Consider the following 23,568-nt stretch of genomic DNA (forward strand, 5'->3'; position numbering starts at 1 on the left):
TAACAGCAAGTGTCAGTATAAGAGTCTACCTTCAATTGATTAGCTGTCTGGTTTATATTTCTATTGTTATTTTGCATGGTAATAACTTAAACCTACATATGAATATTAATACCTTGGATGTTTATGATGGCTTTATTTATGCTTTTCTGTTTTCCTTAAATTATCAGTAAAGGCTTTAAATATTTTGCTTGCTTTCCTGATTCCTTTAAAAGCAGACCATTGTCTATGAATTAAGGTATACTTTTAAAGTATTTTTTAGCTGGATAGGGAATTGGAAGAGTGAAAATATTTTCAGATATCTTATAATATTTAAAACCACCTTGCTTTTTTTTTCTTAAATGATATAAAGTAGACAAAATCTGATAAAGCAAAATTTTAGCCAATATTTTAGTTCATGTTTAACAAAACTGTATGGCTGAAGTTTAAAGCATAACTATTAGTCTACTCCAGAGAGTAGTAATCCATGTTTTCCATTTAGAACATTTTAGTCTCAGATTATAGAGTTATTTTGTTCAATGTAAACACATATGCAAGAGTCATGTCTCAGGTTAGCAGTTGCTGCTCTTTGTTAATGTTTCTCTTCAACAATTGAGGTAAGATTGTATAAACAGAGATGCATGACTATTCTACACACTCTTTATAATCAGGTAGAAATCTGCTAATCTTCAGTTAGTCCTATTTTGAAATGGCCAGGTGTGTTTCAGCTTGATCAGATAGAGATTGTTCAAGTGTACTTCCATCTTGAAATAAGAGTATATCGTCACAACAGATAAATATTACAATTGTCACTAGTCCGTGATTGGAAATCACCTTGGTTCCAGAAGCAGTCAAAACTAATGATAGTTTTCTAATGGATGCAGGCAATTGTTGACACAGTAGACAACCTTCTGAGACCTGAAGCTTTGGAATCCTGGAAACACATGAACTCCTCTGAACAAGCACATACTGCAACAATGTTACTGGACACATTGGAAGAAGGTGCTTTTGTCCTAGCTGACAATCTCTTGGAACCAACAAGGGTCTCAATGCCCACAGAAAACATTGGTAAGTGGATTTATTGCCAGGTTTTAGTTCTATTTGGAACATATACATTTAAGAGAATGATATTTTCATTCTGAGCCTTTTATTTCCCAGTGTCAAACTTCTCTTTTGTTATTTGTCTATTAGCAAAAGAAATTATTGATCATACTATAATAAAATTAATGCAAAAGCCAAAATCTACCCTATGTTTTTTAAAAGTTGGTTTTATGGTTATGTTTATGTTTTTCCCTTGAAAAATCATTAAAGGAAAAAGTGTAATAGCACTTAAATGCCTGAATATGGATTGTTTAAGTAAGGAAAGTGCTTGCTATGAAACTGGTGATTTTTTCCCCCCATTTTATATAATATGTTTCAAATGAATTTAAATTACTTTATGGAATGTGTTCTCCCAGTCAAATATTTTAGCTCACATAACCTAAGCAAAATATATTAAAAACAACTGCTTTCAGGTAAAAATGGTCAATGAACTACATCTCCCATAATGCAGAATGTCCTTGTTTTATAGGTTTCAAAGAGCTACAGATAGTTTTAAAGCATAATTTAGAACTTAAATACTGCCAACGAGAGATCAGAATTCTTGACACAAATAACATTTTCTTAATTTAGTTTTAACCATTTAGAATTATTGATAATTTGATGAGTATATCCCTTAGGAAGGTAAAAAGTTTCTCAAGCATAAATATTAAAACAAACAAAAAACCCAGAAGGGACACACACTACTCTTTCTCCCCCAAGAAGTGCTAACTTCATTAGCAGACTTCATTAAGTCTTCCTCTCCGGGCTACCATGTCTTATTGCCCATCTGTGCTTATTTATCTTGTAGAAATTTCTATTAAAAAATATAGAGGAGAAATATAATAGAAAAAGTAGACAAATTTTGACAGTTTGATTTGAATTTAGAACTTTATTTTAAATAAGTGAAATTTTCAAAAGAAATGAAATTAAAATCACTTGTTCATGAGGGTGGGAATGATAAATCACTTAAAAACATATAGGTGACTCTATGACCAGTGTGATTCTGCAATGTGTACAATTAGAAAAATGAGAAATGATACCCCAATGATACAAATGTATGAATTGCCAAGATCATTGTAATGTCATATGTAGATAATAAAAAAAGCAATAAAAATTTAAAAAAACCTTCAAAGTAAATGAAGTCAAGATAATTTGGTCCATTATGATCTGGAATACCTAGTTATGAGGAAAGGGATATTTTAGTATAGGCTTAGTAGAAAATAAAACTCCCCTTCTTTGTCAAAAACTTTCATTATTTTTAAGCTAATTTAAATTACTGACCTAATAAAATTCCTAAGATAAAGATTGAAGAATACTTTTCAAAGGTTTCCAGTGACTTGTAAGGACAGCAGGATGTAGACTTGATTATCTTAGAGATAAGTCATGGAAAATATTACTGGACATGCATATTATGACCTCAATTTGTTTTCTAAATCTTTTGAAGGTTATTAAAAAAAAAAAAAAGCTAGAAATAGAAAAAAGAATGAAACTGAACTAAAATTTTCCTTTTCTGCTTTTGACCAGTGTGCATTAAAATTTGAGGGGAAGGTTGAAGTTCTAGTTAGTCTTTCAGATGTGTGACACATTGTTATATGTCTCAGTTTGAGATATACTCCAAAAAATGAAATATAATTTTCTTAATACTTAAGTTTTTCAGAGTTCTAAAGGATTATTCTTCTTGTTAATTTTTCATTTTATGAAACATTATGTGTAGAGATTATTCTAGAATGTAGTATACATTTTACTGACATCCCTCAAATAATGCTTAGAATTTACTGTTCTTATGCTAACTACTCAAAAATTATTAATATGAAAGTGATTTTACATATTCTAGCAAAGTTCTTTCTGATTTCTAAGTCATAGATAATTTTGTAAACTAAATTCAGTATTTAGTATGAAGAAAACATCATATTATTTCCTAGAACTTGCATTGTTGTTTTTGATATAAAAACCCAAATAGGCTGTTAATTCCCTTATGCCCTCACTCTCTTGAAGCCCTTATTTAAATTTAGGGCTTGGCTATAATACTTTAAATTATTAAACAATTTGATTTCCCCTCTACTAATTTCTCTTTAAATCCTTAGTTTAACTCCATACCGTGGTTTACCCTTATAATACATGACCTCATAAAAGTGGCATAATTGTATCTGATGGTGGCATTTTATAGTCTCACTTTGAAATATAATAAGAATATTAAAATCTCTACAGTTTGATGAGTTTTTTCAAAAAAGTATAAACCTATATAATCATCAACATGGTTAACATTTTTATTACTCCCAAAATCAGCTCCTCTGTCAGCCCAGGATGGGCTGTCTGTCATCTGCTTTCTGTCACCATGGTTTAGTTTTTTCTAAGATGTTCAGTTGTATGGAGTTGTATAGTGTGAACTCTTGGATCTTGCATCTTTTATGCAGAATAATAGCCTTAACATTTTTTCATGTAGAGGGAGTGTCAGTAGTTCAGTCTCTTGTATTCCTGGGTGTTATTCTATTACAAAGACACAACACCCCTTGCATGTTCATTCAACTTTTTAAGTGTTTGATTTATTTCCAGTAATTTGCTGCTGTTTCCCCCAATAATCTCCATCAGCAACATATGAAAGTTCCACTTGTTCTTAGTCACCACCAATTTTAGCAGCCTTTTATCTTAGCCATTATAGTCGCTTGTAGTAATATCTCATTGTGGGTTTACTTTACATTTTTACGATGTAAAGTAATTTTTCATTAATAACTTCTTTTTCTGTGTTTATTGGCAATTAAATATATATATATATATATATATGCATATATATATATATATATATATGCATATATGCATTATTATAATATATATATATAGTATATATATATGTATNAGTAGGAATTGAAGCAGGGGTGCTCTACTACTGAGTTATACTGCCTTCCCAGTCCTTTTCTCATATATATATATATATATATATATATATATATATATATATATATATATATATATACACACACACATACATACACACACACATACATACATACATTTTTTTTTAAAAAAAAAATTTGAAACAGGATTTCTAAATTTCGCAGACTAGAGTCCAGCTTATGATCCTCCAGCTTTAGCTTCGTGAGTAGCTGGAACTATAGTTGTGCATCTATATCTGCCCTGCCCTGCAGATCTAGATCTAGAGTCTTTTTAAAATATTTTTTTAGTTGTTGATGGACCTTTATTTTATTTATTTATATGTGGTTCTGAGAATCGAATTCAGTGCCTCACACATGTTAGGCAAGTGCTCCAGCACTGAGCTACAAACCCAGCCCTAGATCTAGAGTCTTAATTAGGCAAGGTTTAAGTGTTTTTTCCTCTGGAACTTTCTAGGGCATCATATCATGAGGCACTTAATACTTGTTTCTCCTTGTGACTATAAGATCAATTAGATAGTTAAGGTGTTAGCAGCCTGATCTGTCCATTGTAAAATTTCCTTTCACTTATTTTCAGAATGGTCTTAGTAGCTAGGGTGATTGGAAATCCCACAGCCACAGAGCTCACAACAACAGACTTACTCTTCATGCTGTGCAGCTTGTTGAGGATGGGCTCTGGCCCTGCTTCCTGTTGTCTTCTATCCAACTCCATGATGCTTTCACCTTGGGGCCCAGGTCAACAGAGCAGCTCCTACTAAGACCCTGCAGGTCTCCTGACAGAGGTCAGCTCGTGGGTACTGTTCCATTTTCATCTCATTGAACCCAGTACTCTCTGATGAATTGGAAAAAAACATGACAGAGAGATATATTAAAATTCTGTCTGCAGTGTTAGCTGTGAGACTCTGAATGGCTCTCCTATGAACCAAGTGTATTCACTTCCAGAAATCTGTTGAATAAGGCATGTATTATTTCAGTAGTACAGATAGTATAGATACTATGGTACATCTGTGCACCACCTGAGCCACATCATGGTATTTTACCATATTCATTTCACATTTTTTTTTTTGAAAAACTATAATCATAGATAATGTAGAAGTTCCCTGGTTTCCTCATTTCTGATCAGATAAAAAGGGGGTTAATTATCATCCTTACTTTATTTTCTAGCACTGTTAAGCTTCTTATGTATGTATGTATGGTTTCACTGTGTTGCCCAGGCTGGCCTCCTAACTCCTGGCCTCAAGAAATCCTCCTGTTTCAGCCTACCAGTATTTTTTTTTAAAAAATTTGCACTATAGATGTGTATGTATAATAACTTCCCCCAAGTTTTTCATTGATTTCACACTATAAATATGATTGTATAATTTTTTCTTACCACTTTTTAATTTATACATGCTATGTATATACATATGTATATATCTATTTTTTTATTTGGTGTAAGAATACATCAAAATTATTCTATTGATAGATATTTTAGTGGCTTCTATTTCTGCACTGAAACAAGGAAAATTGCAGTGAAAATTTTAAATATCTTGTTAATTTGTGTGCCTTTGGAGACATACGTACACACATTCTGAGATAGAATTTTTGAGTGATAAAGCATGCCCATTTTTGCTTTACTAAATAATGCCAAATTGTTCTCTAACCTTTTTTTTTTTAAAGAATTTACATTCTCACTAGTAGGTAGTAGCAATAAGGAATTACAGTATTTCCTAACATTTCATCGTTGACATAAATTTGGTTAATCTAATGAGTTTGAATTGATCCCATTAGTTTATTAATTTGCAGTTCCCCTGATTACTTAATGCTTTTGATTCTTTCTTAATGTGTTTATTTGCCTGTTTTGGTGTCTCTCCTGTGAATTCATCGTCTACGACCTTTTATTTTTCTATTTCTTTGTACTTCTATGCATTCTGGACACTAATTCTTTGAGGATTATATAGTCTAAAAACACTTCTCTGTCTGCTTTCTTTTAACTTTTCATAAGGTGTCTTACTGCATAATACTGAAGTCATATTTATTAATCTGTTTTTTATGGTTGGTATTTTGGTATCTTATTTAAGAAATTTTCCCTTGGGCATCTGTTTTGCCTTTTTACATTTGTCTTTAATACACTTTTTATTTTGATACAAAGTAGGTCACTGATTTGGTTTTGTAAATGAATAACCAGTGCTTTCTACACTTGTGTTAGTGCCTATTCATTCTTTCCCCCACAGATTTCTAATGATATCTCTGTCATATGCCAAGTTTCTATACATGTCAACTTGTTTGACGAGTCTATCATTTGCTGCTTTTGCTTTGTATTGTTTTGTTTTCAATATTGCTAGTATTTCTTGAGTATTTCAACCTTGCTCCTTGAGGAAAAGCCTTGGCTGCTTTTTGGTTTGTGTCTTCCATATGAATATTAAAGTCAGTTTGTGATGTTACACACATACACCAATCCCCTCCCACACAGAATCTTAGATGAATTTTTATTAGAAGTAGATTTACTTTGTAGACTGTTTTCCAAAGAAATAACAGATTGATCTGCTGAGTTTGCTCAATTAAGACAATTACATAATTTTGTTTTAGTCTTTTCATAAAGGTAAGTATTTTTCTCATTAATATCTTGTGCCTTTTTAAAAAATTAGTTTTTTTCCCCAAAACTTATACTTGTTGTTTTTGTTACAAATAATGGATCTTTTTTGAATTACATATTCTAATTGTTTGACACTTGATATGTGGAACACAACTGATTTTGCTGATTGCAGCCTTGCTAAATTCTTCTTATTTTGATAGTTGGTGTACTCTGTCATGATTACTACATAGTTAATTATGTTTACTATAAATAATAACCATTTTTTTGTAGTCTTTATGTCTTTTGTGTTTGATGAATTACCATTTTAGATAAAGTTCTCTAGTATAATGCTAAATAAATCCTGTTGATAGGGATCATTCTGACTTTAAAAGGAATGTGCATTCGCTGTAGGTTTTGAATCGATAACCTTTATCTGACAACAAAACCTTGGTCAACATGTTTTCCTTTTAGTCCTATTATTTTGTGAAGACTTTTTGTATTAAATGAGTGTTAAAATTTACTGAATTCTTTCTACTTATAATTTTTCTTTAATTTCTAACTAGGTGATATAATTGTACATTTTTTAATGTATTAATTTCTGTGTGTTGAGTTAAACAATTTGTTTGAGATATTATCAAGTGTATGTCTATTTTATAAAAGATTTTAACAGTGTCATTATCCTATTGTTTCATTTCTTGTGTTGTTTTATTTATTTATTATAGAAGTCTTTTGAAATGAATTGGAACACATTCTTTTTCTGTTTTCTGAAACAGAAAATCTTGTTTAAACCCCAGTGTATACTTAGTTGATTTTATCTAATTGCTATAAAGTATTTTAAAGTGTCCTCATTTTATTTTTCTGTGAAAATTTCATTTTCCCACAAAACGGCAATTATTGATTGATACAAATTGTTGTAAAGTTGATTATTGCATACTCTTATGGCTTAAATATACCTACTTAAGTTCTGTACTAATGATCCTGTTATTTTTGAAAATTCAAACATTTTCTTCTTTACTCTGGACATAATTTTTGAACTTTAGTAATTTGTTCAACAGAATTAACTCTTTGTACACGTATCCCTGTGCACTGGTCCTTCTTTCCTCTTTTCTTTTTCTCTGTTTTGAGACAGTGTCTCTCCATGTTACCCAGGCTGGTTTCAAGTTCGTAGGCTCAGGTGATACTCCTGCCTCAGTCCAAGTGCAGGGCTTACATGCTAAATCTGTACATGTGTATATGTAGAATGGTTGAATGTTTTATGAAAACTCAAAGAATTTCTTCTTCTAGTCTGTCATTTGTCTTGTTTTGAGGATGACTAAGAATTATAACCCCTTTCAGTGTAAAAAGGAGGTAGTATATATTTAATTGATTGATTTTGTTTTTTTTTTGCTAGAGAGGAAAGTGAGCCCAGGGGTGCTCTACCATTGAGGTACATTCCAATTTTTTTTTTTTTTTTTTTTGAGACAGTTGCCCACTAAGTTGCCCAGGCTGGTTGCAAAGAGCTCCTCTTTACTCAGCTACTCAATTTCCCCAGTAGCTGGGATTATAGGCTTGCACCGCCAGGCCTGTCTAGACATATGTTTTTGTCATTCTTATTCTCTTTATATTCTCAGCCCACACACGTGGAATCTGATATGAGGAAAGGAGATCATCTACCTACCACATGTTTAATATTTCCAAACATGAGTCAGTAAAATAAGTACCTCAACCAGTTTCTGCAGCTGATAGAATTCTAGGCATTACATGATTCTCATTATGAAGTTGTATTGTAGTGATTTGACACGTGGTTTAATTGCTTATAAAAATCTTTTGAGTATCAGTGTTTCCAGATTTACAGCTAAACCTGTATGTTTACGAAACTTTTGTGGAAGATTAATAACAACAAAAAAATTAGCATCCAAAAGTTTTAGTAGTTCAATAGAAGTACATGAGCTCATTCTTATAAAAAGAAAGGGAATGACTGAGTTCATCAGATTTGTGTGTATGTATGTATTTGCGTCTAGGCAAGAGTATTTACCCAATGATATAGTTATTAAAGAAGAAAAGTCAGAGGAAAAGATATAGACTGTAGTTTTGAATTATTATTTTAAAATGTTAAATAAATATCAATATAAAGCATGGCGATGTTTAATATAACATTAAACAGCCAATATTTATGTTGATGGTAGTTACTATTAATTATATTTTTGAAATGAAGTAAAGCTTAACACCCTCATTGTTGATCAGGTAAATATTCTCAATCTTCAATGTTTTCTTTATGTGTTTTTCAGTTTGCTACTTCTTTTGAGGGTTTGAAGTTTTTTTTTGCGTTTTTTGGTTTGTTTCTTTGTCCCCCCACCCCCCACCTCCCGTTGCAAATTCTTACTTGGCGTTGTAGTACTAAAATAGCCAGTGTGTAAATGACAAGGCATGACTGTGTTCAAAGAAAAACTTTATTGATAAAAACTATAGATCCTATTTTGCCCAACCTGAAGTATGTAAGATTAACAGTTATTAGTGAGAATTAATGGGAAGTTTTAACATAATGACAGTCATTTTCTCACAAACCCTTTCTTTCCTGGCCTCACTACTTTCAAAAATAAGAAAAATATATTATTGAAGTCTTGATCTCTGAAATTTTGTATCTTAAAATGTATCATTTATGTAAATAAATAAATGTATGAACAAATTTATACTTCTACCACTGCCAAATATGGTTATTGAAAAGTTATTTAACAAAGAGATGCAAAAATATCAATTCAAAATATTTTGTTTAACTTCATGATTTAAATAAAGTTTTGAAAGTTTTTTTACTATAAATTTATGCAGTGTTCACTCTCATAGGATAAAAGTTTGGAATTGACTCATGACAAAAGCCATAAAAATATGAAGAAAATGTCAAAATGATTATACAAAATATTTCAGAAGGTTTTAATATCTCTTGGAGTAATTTAGTATTTTTTTTATTTTAAAGTCTAATAGTCAAGTTTTGCAACTACTGTGAAAGAAAGCAGCTTCTGTGCAATTACCATTTGCCTCTTTTAATTTAAACTAAAGAATTCTCCATTTTTCCCCTCTTTTGTCCTTGGCCTCATCCAGTTCTGGAGGTTGCAGTTCTCAGTACAGAAGGCCAGGTCCAGGACTTTAAGTTTCCTCTGGGCATCAAGGGAGCAGGCAGCTCAATCCAACTCTCTGCAAATACTGTCAAACAAAACAGCAGGAATGGTAAGACAGACTGTTTTCTTTAAATTTGTTTCTTTTGTTGTTCAGTTAAACCTACTCTAAAATATTGATCTCTACATAATGTACAACTGCAAGAATGAGATCCTAATTAGAATGTTTTACTCTATGTATGTATAATTTGTCAAAATGCACTCTACTGTCATATATTCCTAAAAAAGAACAAATTAAAAAAGAGAAAGAAAAAAAATATCATTTGACCCTGACTGTAACAAAAGTGTCTTAAAAATTTTTAAAGTATGTTTAAAATAATGCCCCATACATGTACTCTTAAATAAAGATTCTGTAAGGATTTTTTCAATGTATTCTCATTTTATTGTCTTATTTTATGCATAAGCATATTTCCTGAAAGTCATATGATGGTTTCTACCTTCCTAGGGCTTGCAAAGTTGGTGTTCATCATTTACCGGAGTCTGGGACAGTTCCTTAGTACAGAGAATGCAACCATAAAACTGGGTGCGGACTTTATTGGTCGTAATAGCACCATCGCAGTGAATTCTCACGTCATTTCAGTTTCAATCAATAAGGAGTCCAGCCGCGTGTACCTGACTGATCCTGTGCTTTTTACCCTACCACACATTGATGTAAGTTAATGTATGCTAATGAAGCAGTGGAAGGTTATAAAACTAGAGAGGAAGGGAAGTAAAGCTGACATGCTGGGGATGCTGAGAGGGAGAGGGAGACTATGGGATGGACACAGGACCTTTCCATTTGAATTTCAAATGTTGGACTAGGTCAGAGACACAAGTTTATTTAAGTCTGTGAACATAAAATTAAATGAGCCTGGTTCAGTGATTATTAGAACTTAAGTGTATTCTTAATGAAAGCTAATTCAGTAATCAACAGGAAAATGTAAATGACTCTGATTTGTTTTCAAATGAAAATTAACTCTTACCTTAGCAGGAGGATAGCTGTGTGTTAACTCTTAGGACTCTGCTTTTGTAGAGTGGCAAATGGTTGTTGTTGTTGTTGTTTTTAAATTGGTTTTATTGATCATATTTGGCAGGGCTGTTATTAAGTATTGTGTTTCAAAAGTAAAAGACTGAGATGTGATTCCTCTGCTGTACCTCAAGTTGATACTTAAATACCTACTCTATGTTCCAAGTAGAGGGAATGAGTGCCTACAGATAACCAAGTAGATTTACAGAATTGACAAAAATAAAATTGTGCAGTCATGGTCCTCGTGTCATATCTGCTTCAGTTGATTTACTCTTAAGAGCCTTGATGTTCTGTGTGATTCAAATGGTTGCTAGTGTATCACTTAGAACTAACCAAAAATGGGCCTCAAATTGAAAGTGGATTTTTAGACATTTGTACCTTACAGAATTTTCTCAGAAAAAAATTCGTGGCTCTAATTTTGTCAGAAAGGGGGGGAAATGATTCTAATGTACCATCAGTATGTAAAATCATAAGATGAAAATTATAATTGTGTAAAATGGGTCTTTGGTAATTTATAGTACACTTTAGAGTGTTTCGGACTATAAAGCCCCTTTTAAGCTAGATGTCTGCCTTGTATAACATAGTCCACAATTTTGCTGATGAAAAACTTTATAGTCCGAAACATGCAAAGTTTAATCTAAATTACCTTTTACACATATTAAACAATTGCCATTGCCATCTTAGAGTGTAAAATCCTAATTTTGTCTTGTCATTTTATTTCCCAGCCTGACAATTATTTCAATGCAAACTGCTCCTTCTGGAACTACTCAGAGAGAACTATGATGGGATATTGGTCTACCCAGGGCTGCAAGCTGGTTGACACTAATAAAACTCGTACAACGTGTGCATGTAGCCACCTAACCAATTTTGCCATTCTCATGGCCCACAGGAAAATTGCAGTAAGTATTTGCACTTCTAATTAGTATCAGGGAAAAAACCTCAGAGATTCAAAACAGCTTGTATTGTAGTCCTGTTTCTTAGGTGCTTATCATAACTAAAAGCAAAGTACGCATGAATTTCTAATAGTTTCTACACTATCCATATATTTTAAGAAGTAGTATCACTCTGTTATTGTTTCTTTTTTTTTTGGTACAAGGGATTGAACTCAGGGCCACTCTACCACTGAGCCACATCCTCAGTCCTATTTTTTTTTATATCATTTTTTTAATTTTTAATTTTAATTTGTTATATATGACAACAGAATGCATTATAATTCTGATTGCACATATAGAACACATTTTCATATCTCTGATTGTACACCCCAGTCCTGTTTTGTATTTTGTATATCTATCACTGAGTTGCTTAGTGCCTGGCTGTTGCTAAGGCTGGCTTTGAACTCGTGATCATCCTGCCTCAGTCTCCTGAGCTGCTGGGATTATAGGCGTGTGCCACCGAGCCTGGCTGTTATCGTTTCTTCTTAAAATCATGCTCTCCAATGTCACTTCATGTAATTGTTGGAACTAAGGATTTAAAAACTGAATACCAATGGGTCACACAACAAACAAAAGACTAAAATTTAGTATGCCCTTCCCGTTTCAAATGTTGGAATCTCCTTTTAAGACTTTGACCACACACTATGTAAAGTTTCATATTTTGAAAAGCCTGAATGACATCAGGAATACATCTTGGTATTTCTTCTTATGAGGAGAATGTTAGTGAGAACTCAGGTTTATTGTTTACTCAGCTCTCAGTATGAAAGCATGTAGAAACCCAAAGAGAAAATGAAATTAAAACTTGGCTTATGTGTGTTATCCTAGAAAATCTTTACAATGTTGATTATTTTTAATCATAACTAAGCATTCTGTATTTTTATCATGAAAATGTTTTCTGTGTTTTTGCAGGTGATTATTCCGATCATTATTTTAAAATATTTGTGCTTTTGAGTTATTTTCTAGGGAATATCTTCCTCTTTCATAAGTCATTCTTCATCATTATTATAGTCAATGAGATAATAATCTCTTTTTAGTAATGAGCCCTGTTTTAGCTCACATGGATATTATTCTTCAGAGTTCAATATTCAAAAAAGCTATTTTGCTTCTCGTTAATGTACTGTAGGAATACTAGTGTTCTTCATGTCTTTTTATTTTATAGTATAAAGATGGAGTTCATGAATTACTTCTCACAGTCATCACCTGGGTGGGAATTGTCGTTTCCCTTGTATGCCTGGCTATCTGCATCTTCACCTTCTGTTTTTTCCGTGGTCTACAGAGTGACCGTAATACTATTCACAAGAACCTTTGTATCAACCTTTTCATTGCTGAGTTTATTTTTCTAATTGGCATTGATAAGACAAAATATACGGTAAGCACCTGTCAAGATTATTGACCTTGGGTCTTTGAAAATTCTTTAAATAGGTATGAATTTGTGTATGAGGTTGCTATTAATTGTTGACATTATAGTTTGTTAAAACTGACATGGTGATATTGAAGTATAATTTGTAATTAATTAAAAAACAGCTCAATCATGAAGTAATATTATGAATTAATTTATTTTGTTATTAAGGTACAATTGTGTTTTCTGGGTTATTAAGATGTGTAATTTGAATAGAAGAATGCTAGGGTACTGAAAATATACTAGTTTTTAATTCCTATTGTGCTTACATAGTCATTCTGACTAGTGAACCTCTTCATATTTAGAGCAATGTATTTGTTATCTTGAGGTCTCAATGTCAGAAACAGAATTTAATTAGTTAATATCTATATTTTTCTGTGTTGGGATGAATTTAAAGAATGTTCCATATAAGATAGGATAATAATCCTACTTAATTAAGGCCAGGGTATTTATCACTAGAATAAGCAGTTTAAATTTTTATTATATAAAACAGAAATAATATATTTTTCACAAGTATTTTAGAAAATATTTTCTATTTTCTAAAGACTTATAAAGCAAATCATAGACAAGCAGAATAGTTAGATTTTATAATGGATAAATTAAGAAGACTTTAAGATTTGTTTTCTATTTGATATTCAGTTTGACCCAAAACAGTAATGTTTTACCCCGATGAAATCTAGCACACTTGCTGTTATTCTATGCAAGTGTTATATTCTTCGTGTTTGGCAATGTTTTTTAACTTTTGTTTCCAGTTATGAAAAGTGATATCTAATTTTTTTTGAGAGAACAGTAGTTTTAAGTAAAGATGTGTTTATAAAAACCAGGATTTGTGTGTGAGTATTTTATACTTTTAGCAAGCTATTTGTATTCATAAGTTTTCTCTCTCTCTCTCTCTCTCTCTCTCTCTTTTTGTTCTTTGCTTACAGATTGCATGCCCAATATTTGCAGGACTTCTACACTTTTTCTTTTTGGCAGCTTTTGCTTGGATGTGCCTAGAAGGTGTGCAGCTCTATTTAATGTTAGTTGAAGTTTTCGAAAGTGAATATTCAAGGAAGAAATATTACTATGTTGCTGGTTATTTGTTTCCTGCCACAGTGGTTGGAGTTTCAGCCGCTATTGACTATAAGAGCTATGGAACAGTAAAAGCGTAAGTAATTGCAAGCGACCTGAGTGTTTTTCAAGTGAATAATTTTTTAAAGCCTGTTAGCTGTCAGTGAGGGTCCCTGACAGACTAAAATAGCATCTGAAAGCTTTATTGGTAAGAGAATGGGCATGCCGTGCACAAATTACAATCAAGTCTTTTGTAATTTTCTAGGTTCAGAGGATTTGTACTCTAGTGAGGCAGATTCTACATTATGGACTTTCTTTTTAACACAAAAGATTGACCTGAAACAAATTGAAAGAGTAAATAACTTTTTGGCCTTAGAAGATATTAAGTAAAAATTCTTCTGAACTTAACGCATCTGACAGGTTTAACTACTCAGTTTTAAGCTAATGCTTCATTAGCTCTCTTTGTGCAGCCGACCCTGTAGCTCACTCTTGTTCTGAATTGTGACACTAGCAGCACATTCCATCCCATATGTTTAACTTTGATAATATTTTATGAGGCAGTTAGAAAAGGATTAAAATAAGTCTCTGTCTTTCATTTATAAAAATATAGTTATTTACAGAAAGTGACAGAAGGTAGACATGGCCATGTTTCTAAGGATTTTATTTTATTAGGGGCATGAATGTGCCTTCCAATTCTGTTTATTTTTTTTTTCCTTTGATAAAACTAGTTATATGAAGACTCTTGGAGTAGAGAAAGCTTTTTGACTGTAAAGATGATGAAAAACAAATAAAAGAAATTCAGCAGGGATTCAAGGTTATACCAAAAATGAACCACTAAGTAAAATATGTCTTAATAAGTTAATGCATCATTTACTGTAATTCTCTGCAAGTTCTGTGCTTTGATTTTTTTCCCCGGTATTTGTCCATTCCTAATGAAGGCATATTTATGCTGTTCTGTTTCATAACAAACATAACATCTGAACATTTTTTTCCTTGTCTGTTTCATAGGGCTAAACACTTTATTTCAGATAGATCTGAAAGGCAAATTTTGATGATTACATATAGCACTTTAAAATGATGAGGCCATTTGGAATTTGAGATTTCAGATCTTTCTTAATAAGATTAAGAGTCCTTAAGGATTTAGGGGTGGGTGGGATTTATTTTTTTCCCTGTATAAGCATAATTTTGTATGCTTTTATCAGGTAAATAACTTGAAATGGAAAATGGCAGGTTGAAGTAAATTGCTGTCCTTTGTTAAATTCACGCCAACTCAGAATTATTAGAATTGTTCTTGTCCATAGTGAATTTTCAAAAGCAAATTTAGAGATCGTTTTGTGTTTGTTAAGTTTTAAAAATTTATTTTTCTTGTGATGTTAAATATCCAGTGAGGCTACTTGGTACATATTCTTTTGTTTTCAAAACAGTTGCTGGCTTCGTGTTGACAACTATTTTATTTGGAGTTTCATTGGACCTGTCACCTTCATTATTCTGGTAAGAAGACTCTGTTTTCCCTTTCGTTTTAGCTGCTACTTTAGAAATATTATTCAAAAATAACTTAGTTTATGGTTGATTTATGTATTCAAAAATTATATAGACATTCTATGTTACAGGATAATATTATTTATTATATTTTAAATATTACATCATTATCGTGTTTATACACTTGCTAATTAACTTTCTGAAAATCACCTCTACTGAAAAATACCATTTCCCATTTCTAATTAATTGTGTCGAAAAATCTAAAAGAAATACTTACTTATAAGCCATGTTATGAATTAATGAATGTTTTAGAAAAGTGAATTCACATTACCTTAATTGTTACCTTAATGTCAACATAGTAATTTAGTAGTTTAAGTGAATGTCCATACCCTAAATTTAAGTTTAAAAGTTTAGATTAATAGAGGACTTTAAAGCGAATTTTAAACTCATTAGGAATAAAATAAACTTTTCTAAGACTTAAAATACCAAACAAGGACTGGGGATGCAACTGGTTTTTAAGAATTTTTAATTTTTAAATGAATTTGATACAAGTTAAGATTAGTGACATTAAGGTTTTTTTAAATTCTTACATTATCCTTAGTCATACTTCAATTATACTAAAAACAAAAGAATGTAACTAAAGCATTAAGAATTGGTATTATTAACCATATCTATTTAATAACTAGAAAACAAGTTGAAACACAAGCTTTAAAATTACCTTTATCTTTTTATTGCTATTTTCAGAATTTTGTTTCTTTATTTCAAAAAATTGTCACATGAGCTTCTTTTGATATTTTTATAGTTAATTTGTGTTTCCTAAAGTTTGGAAAACCTTTTAGTAGTTGAAGGAAACTTTAAACCACTCAAGTGTATGTGCATTTTTATTCTCATTAAAATTAATTATTTCACACAATTATATTTACAAAGCAAAATAAAAATACGAGATGGATGTTTATGTGAATTAAATCAGTAAAATATTCTCTAGTGTTCTTAGGTGAGCTAATTTCTTATCAGAATTATTCAATCCAGATAACTACTTCAGTTTTTGTTCTTAGTGTGTGTATGTGAATACAGCCTAAGTTTATCTTGAATTAATGACAGACAATTGACATGAAGAGGTATGATCTTTAAAACCACAGGCTTCTCTTTTCCCCTAAGTCCTTGGCCAAACACATTTATACTTTGGAAACTATAAAGACCACTGTAGGGATATTCACACTATAAAAATGTCATGTGTTTACTTCTGTTGTACTGAAGTTTTATTTTATATTTATAAAGGTAAGTACCGACTTTAAAACATTAAAAAGAAAAAGACATTGTACTTGGCAAAAGGAGCTAATGTTCACACGTACTCAGCTTTGAGGAAGAAAAGAGGTAAAACACATTTTATTTGTATTACCCATTTAAAAAGACAGCCCCATATTAATTAGACTCTTATTATTATCCTCTACCAAATCCTTTAGGCTGAGATGTGTGTAGGGCTTTTAGAACATTTTCCTGAACTTAAAAACAAACAAACAACAACAACAAAAAGAAACCAGCGGGTAGCAATCACAGTATACACCTCCTTGGAATTCTTCTCCTCAGTTGCCTTGCCTTCTAATCCTCCCAACACACAGTGAAACTAAGTGTGGTACAAGAGTGCCAAGCAATCTTGCAAAACACCATGTAACCTAAACTAAAATATAATTGTGCAGCATAAGCTTGCTGAAAATACACTTACCTACATTTATTCTCTGACAATACATTTAAAACTCAATTCAGACAGACATCTTAATATAAACTATATGGTATACTATTCATTTATGTTCTATTCTTATAACAAAAAATAGAAAATATAGTGTTGCATTTCCAGCTTTTTTGAATTGAAACCATTTAACTTCCTAGTATTAAATAAGTGTACATTTTTAATAATAATGTTCTATGAAGAAAAATAATATGCTAAGGAAGATAAAACTTCCCACTTCTGCATCTCTATAGAATGTCTTGCCTACAGGCACTGGAGTTATTATATCTATGAGAAAAGTGCTGGTAAGTAATGAGCAGTGGGAAACCATTAGTATGCCTGAAATGGTTTAATGAAAGCTTGGATCATGACACGTCAGGAGCTGTTCTTATCATTTGGACAGCTCCATCTGCATCATTAATAATTAATTCAGTTCAGTAAGAGTTCAGCTCACACACTCATTTAGAAGTCTTCTTCAGAGAACACCTCTCTGGCTGCTAGTCCCAGAGAGAAATAGGTTTCTGCTTGGCTAATAGCAAAGATCTAGAGATACAAGTACAGTTTTAGAGTTGCATTTGCCAGGTAGCAAAAGCTCCAGGGAGGACAAAAAGGGTCAGAACATGTGCAGTTCAGCTAGGTTACTTCAGAGTGGTGTTTCTGTTCTTCTGTCTTATCATATCCATGTCAGCACTGCAAGCTGTGGAATGAATTTTAAGCTGCTAAGCTCAGACGGATGTGATTCAATTGAGCAGGTTGATGACCATAAAGCAAACTGTGCTCTCCTATAATCTGTGGTACCTTTTTCTTTTTTATAAACTTCTTTGTATTTTTATTTTATCAAATGGGTGATTTTTAACTATGCCATGTTATTAAGCAGCATTGGATTTTGTAGCAAACTTTTCTGGCAGGCTATTTTAATAATTATTTTTGCAATTATTATTTGGGAAGTGTTGAAAGAATGATATTGGTCAGTGGATCAGAAAGAATGCCCTAGTTTGGTGATTTAGTCTTTTTAGCTATATGGGGGAAAAATATTTTTTTTCTTCTGGATTTACTCCCACCCTTTTACATAGTATTCTATGAAGACATTCCCACCGATCTATTTATACCTGCACGCATACAGGCATAGAGCAGAGTTAATATTTGATTAATTTTTGACTGAACAAATTGCTTCATCTCTAAAATTAATCATGAGCATATTTAGGCTTGTGGGTTGACATACATACCTAACATAATCCTAATAACCTATACTTAAGGGTGACTTCTATGTGAATAATTGAGTAACTACATGTACTTACCAGGTTAGACAAATCTTTGTGTGTGTAAAAAGTTGATAGCTCCAACTTTTTCCTTTCTGACTTACGCATAAAACCTTTCAACTTATCTTAAAATGTTATGTTTAAACTGAGTGATGTTTATGTTTGGGAGGAGAAAAAAAGTTACAAAAGACAGAGGCAAAAACTGACCTCCTTGGGCTGCAGGTGAGAGGAGCAGCAATTGAATGATGTCTGTTCTCTCCCTTCATCTGCTTTCCAGTGACAAATAGGGGAAACTCTCTTTGTGTGATTAATTTTTAAATGTATACCAAAGACAGGAAAATATATTGAAGAAAAATAAAATAAGAAGGAGAAAAAAATCACTTATTTTAACCATAAATAAATAAAGGAGCAGGGAGGGAAGAAGGAAATGAATGTACACCTGGAAAGATCCATGAAGAATTATATCATGAAGATAATGCAAAGAAACTAGGAACTCCGGTTTGCGGACTGAAGTTTAAAATCAGGTGTTTTGTCTGAAAGTGAATATTGTGGATTATAGAATTTATCAAAGATGTTTATATTTGCTTCTTTATCTCTGTTTTTTTTTTCCTATTGTTGTATTTTAAGAGAACAAGAAAGAAAGGGTGGTGAGAATCTACTGAAATATATCCCACAAAAATCATAATTCTTACCTCCTGAAAAAGATCATAACAACAATATTTATTCTGTGGAACGAAAATTTAACATTATAATTTTTTAAGCATTGAAAAAATAAGAGAACTGTAAAACCACACTTTAAAAAGATGTATTTTTGCTTCAGTATTTATCCTACTTGTTTCCAGGAAATATTTCACTGCCATATGCTGTTGGCAGTACCATATAAAATTTTTTAATATCTATATGGTATAAGTATTCCATTTTTCTAATAAACTAGTAAATAATTCATGTCAGTGAAATTTTAGTTTTTTTTTTTTTTAATGAATTGGGGAAACACTCATTTTAGGATTTTTTTTTTTGCCATCTTATTTTAGAGTATGACTTGAATGCTTTTTTTCATACTTTCTTTGTTTTGAAATGATGAAATGTTGTCTTATTAAGTGTCATTGATTCGTTATTTTTATGCTTTCTATTTCATAGACTAAATTTGTTCAGAGTTTAACTAAATTTCTTGACAACCTGTGCATTGACTGTAATGGTAATTTTTAGTTTCTTTACATTGGAAAATTTATGAACATTTGGAAAATCATTTGAGTACAAAAATCCTTCGAGGGTTTTAGGATTATTTTCCCAGTATTTTTAGTTGTCTTTAAAGAAACTCCTTTTAAGTCTTCTTAATGCAATCAATGCTAGCTGTGTGAGAACAGCTTTTTAAAACTTTAGTTTTATATTCACACTTGGGTTTTCTGAATTTGTGTAGTATTTAGTTACACGAGAATGTAACTAACATAACAAGCTTTAGAGAAGACACAATGGACAGTTAAGCATTCAGGTTGACTAGTAGGGAGAAGGGTGAGCATTCTGGTTGTGGAATGCTCGAAGTTTCCAGAGGAAATGGATTGTTAGTTAACTCTGGTCAGTCCATCAATTGGAAGTCATTCCAAGAGTACCCCTGTTATGCAATTCAGGGTTTCTTTGAGGCAGTATTGTATATATTAATTGATTATTTATTTTAACCTCATTTATCATTGCTTGTTCACTTTTACATTGGCTTCTGCCTTGAAGAAGCAGAATCTTGGTTTTGTTTTGTTTTGTTTTTTAATAGAATCAGTATATCTGTTGTTCAGAGACTCTTAACTTTCCTACCCAGAACAAATTGGTTAATTTTATTTGGAAATACTGTGGGCTGTGGAGCCAGACCACAGTATATTGAATCTCAACACTGACTTTATAATAGCTAAGTAATCTTTGGGAAGACACATCTTAATAATTTGTAAATTGGGCATACAAGACTGTCTGCTACCTCTGGCAGTAGGACAATAGCTGGCTTTTCCCCCCTGAGATTTTATATATTTTCTGAACTTGTTGATATATTAAATAGAAATAAAACATATTTTGTTTAAAACATCAGTTGAGTGAAGGGAATGAAAGAGGAGAAAAGTAGCCAACAGTGTATGCTTTAAGGATTAAATGAGAATTTGTGTGTGTGTGTGTGTGTGTGTGTGTGTGTGTATGTGTGTGACATATTCAACTGGGCTAGTTTTCATTCTTAACTAGGAAAAAAATGTCTTTATCATATATAAGCTTTAATTATATTTCCCTATAGGTAGATTTTAATTTCTTATTTCAGTTTTATTGAAAAATGTTTTTATTCTTAGACTGCTTTTTTTCCCTGCTTTTGTTCACTGAAAAAAATATTGTTCTGATAAGTTCATCCCTGGACTTTTTTACTCGTTTTATTTTTACAGCATACTTTACACAGTCCACATTTCCTCACATTTACATTCATTACTCTACGTATAATTGTAAACATGTGGTAGATAATAAATAGCCTTTTTGCTTTCTATTTTGTTCCTAAGATGAGGAGAGGAAATAATTAATATGCTTAGAAAGTAATGAATACCAAATTGTGGCCTTATATATTTTGGGAAATTAATAAAGGGGGGGGACCCTATATCTAGAAATTTGAAATAAAAGAAATGTTTGTATTAAGACATTCAAAAAGAAGTGGAAACAGAGTGAAGGATTTTAACTGAATCTGTGAAGCAGATTAGCCAAGGGTGGGTATCAGTTTGTTTACATGGGTTTTGGTTTGTTTTTAAGATATTTATGCAGTTCTTCCTTTTAATCATTCTTCAATTTTACTAGTTAAGGCTGCTGTTGTATAAGCTATAGGAATAATAACATGTTGATTTTGTTTATTTTTTTAATTAGAGATACACTTTACCATAATGCTTTTAAAACCTAATCAATATTTACTGTATTATCAAATGGTTCTCTCAAATTAATTTCTCAAAGGCACAAACTGTCTTGTATTCACAATACAATCAGCATATCTTATGTAGAGCAGTCAAGACAATAAATATTTGTCGAATGAAATGTATTATATTGTAACATTCCTTACAATTCAAGCATATATTTTGTGACTTGCTGCAATAATCTTTAGCAAATAAAGCAAAAATAAAATGTTTCTACAATTTTACTTACTTTTTATCTAGATAGAATATGTTAAGAAATTAATCTTTAAATACTTTAAAACAAAAAGCTGCTTTTGTCCTCCAGTAATTAACATGGAAGGGTAGGACCCTGTCTGCCAACATGTATAAGTTATGCCCATTAACCTCATTTTATCCCGTAAAGAATAAGGCATAGTAGACAAAATGATAAAGAGCTTGGATTAAAGCTTTTGCCCTGTTCCCAAACTTATCTTTCATAGGAAGGACTTAGAAAGTTTAATTTATTGTCCTACATAAACTTTCCTAATTATAAAAATTAGAAGTAGTGATGGATGAATAAATAATGTTATCATTTGATCATGTGTCATTGTGACTCGATAAAAAGGATCATATTACTGTAACAAAGTTGTGTTGATTATCTGTTCCCAAGGAATTGAATTCATCTCCACCTACAGTGGGTCCTTATAAATATACCATTTGAGCTGTTACTAAATCCTGTAATGTTTTAGTCTCTTTTAAAATAATAATCCAAAACAAATGTCAAAATCCAGGAACACTATAGTTTAGTTCTATTTTTAGAACCATAAAAGTGGAACTGCCACCTTTCCAAAGTTCTGCCAGGTGCTAGTAGAAGCAAATACAAATTACCAACCTTTGTCTCTCCTCAGTCAAAACACAACCTCTTTTTCTGAGTTCACTCTTGTTGACCTCTGGGCATCCCAGACCTTCTATGTTAGAGTCCATCTTCCCCAGGTTGATTTTGTTTGCCTCTAGATTCACAGCACAGCAGAATGTTTAGAACTGAAACAGCCTTTTGTCAGAATCTACCATGCATGTGACAAAAAGATACAGGAGAAAAAGGACTCATGGTTAAATAATGACTTAAGTAATGGTTAAATAGGACTATATATGTATTTTTTAAATTTGCCCTCATCTAGAAGAGTTTTCATATTTTATTTCACTTTCTCCTCACAATGACCTTAGAAAGTAGGTTGTGCAGATGTTATCAATCTCATTTAATCAATCAAAATCAAGAGCTAGACTCTTATCCAAGTCTTATGATTCCAACCCAGGGATTCTTCCTGAAGCTGATGTTAATGGTCCTTCTAAGAAATTCACTTCAGTATTTATTCTATGGGTTTTAGGCTCTGGAGTATATGTAGCTAAAGAGACTAATTTAGGTTTGGTAATTTATTTAATCATTACCACATGATACTGACTCATTAAGGTTGCAATTTCATGTCAAATGATCTATTGAAGAATTGATCATATGGAGCGTGTTTTACATAGACTGAAGTTGATCATCACATACCTAAATTCTCTCCCATATCCACATACTATTGTGCATTAGTTTGTTAACTATATTTGAAAAAAAGATGTTTTTACTTTCTTTATAGTGATCCAATTCTTTCTTTATTTGTTATAACAGTTAAATATCATCTTCCTGGTGATCACATTGTGCAAAATGGTGAAGCATTCAAACACTTTGAAACCAGATTCTAGCAGGTTGGAAAACATTAAGTAAGTATTTTGTATTTTAATTTTAGCACTTGACAAGCTAAGTAAAAGATATTCTCCACAGGGAACACAGGTATTTTTGCCTTCTGTCAACTGTAGAAATTATTCAGAATGAAGTTTTACTGATCAAGGTTAAGTCTCACTGTTACTATGTTACAGACATGGGTCAAAAGTTAGATAATTCTGTCTTGATTTAGAATGAAGAAATTGTTTCAGTAGCTTTGTGGAAATTTCATATCACTATAGCAATTTCATTTGAATTGAAAATGCAATTCAAAATGATGTTCTTGTTTGCATGGCTGATAGGATTTTATTAAGTTTGTTTTTTTAAATGACTTTTTGATTTAAGGATTCTAAGCAGTTTCTCCTCCTAATCCTGTTTTCCTAAGAGAATTTACTCTATTACTATTGTTAACGTGAAGATGATCTGTTGTTTTTA

General features: G+C 31.7%; 1 protein-coding gene across 50 annotated transcripts in view; it reads left to right on the top strand.

Moving 5' to 3' along the window:
* Positions 1-23,568, top strand: part of Adgrl2 (adhesion G protein-coupled receptor L2) — a 624,560-nt gene that overhangs the window by 588,631 nt on the left and 12,361 nt on the right. For all 50 annotated transcript variants that reach the window (XM_048814135.1, XM_048814136.1, XM_048814133.1 and 47 more), the window contains 8 exons: positions 861-1,044; positions 9,574-9,699; positions 10,093-10,298; positions 11,379-11,552; positions 12,745-12,954; positions 13,911-14,131; positions 15,459-15,525; positions 23,041-23,132. In XM_048814135.1, the coding sequence (XP_048670092.1) occupies positions 861-1,044; positions 9,574-9,699; positions 10,093-10,298; positions 11,379-11,552; positions 12,745-12,954; positions 13,911-14,131; positions 15,459-15,525; positions 23,041-23,132 (1,280 nt within the window). The remainder of the gene's footprint in view (positions 1-860; positions 1,045-9,573; positions 9,700-10,092; positions 10,299-11,378; positions 11,553-12,744; positions 12,955-13,910; positions 14,132-15,458; positions 15,526-23,040; positions 23,133-23,568) is intronic.

Source organism: Marmota marmota, unplaced genomic scaffold, assembly GCF_001458135.2.
Source record: "Marmota marmota marmota unplaced genomic scaffold, marMar, whole genome shotgun sequence".
Lineage (NCBI taxonomy): Eukaryota > Metazoa > Chordata > Mammalia > Rodentia > Sciuridae > Marmota > Marmota marmota.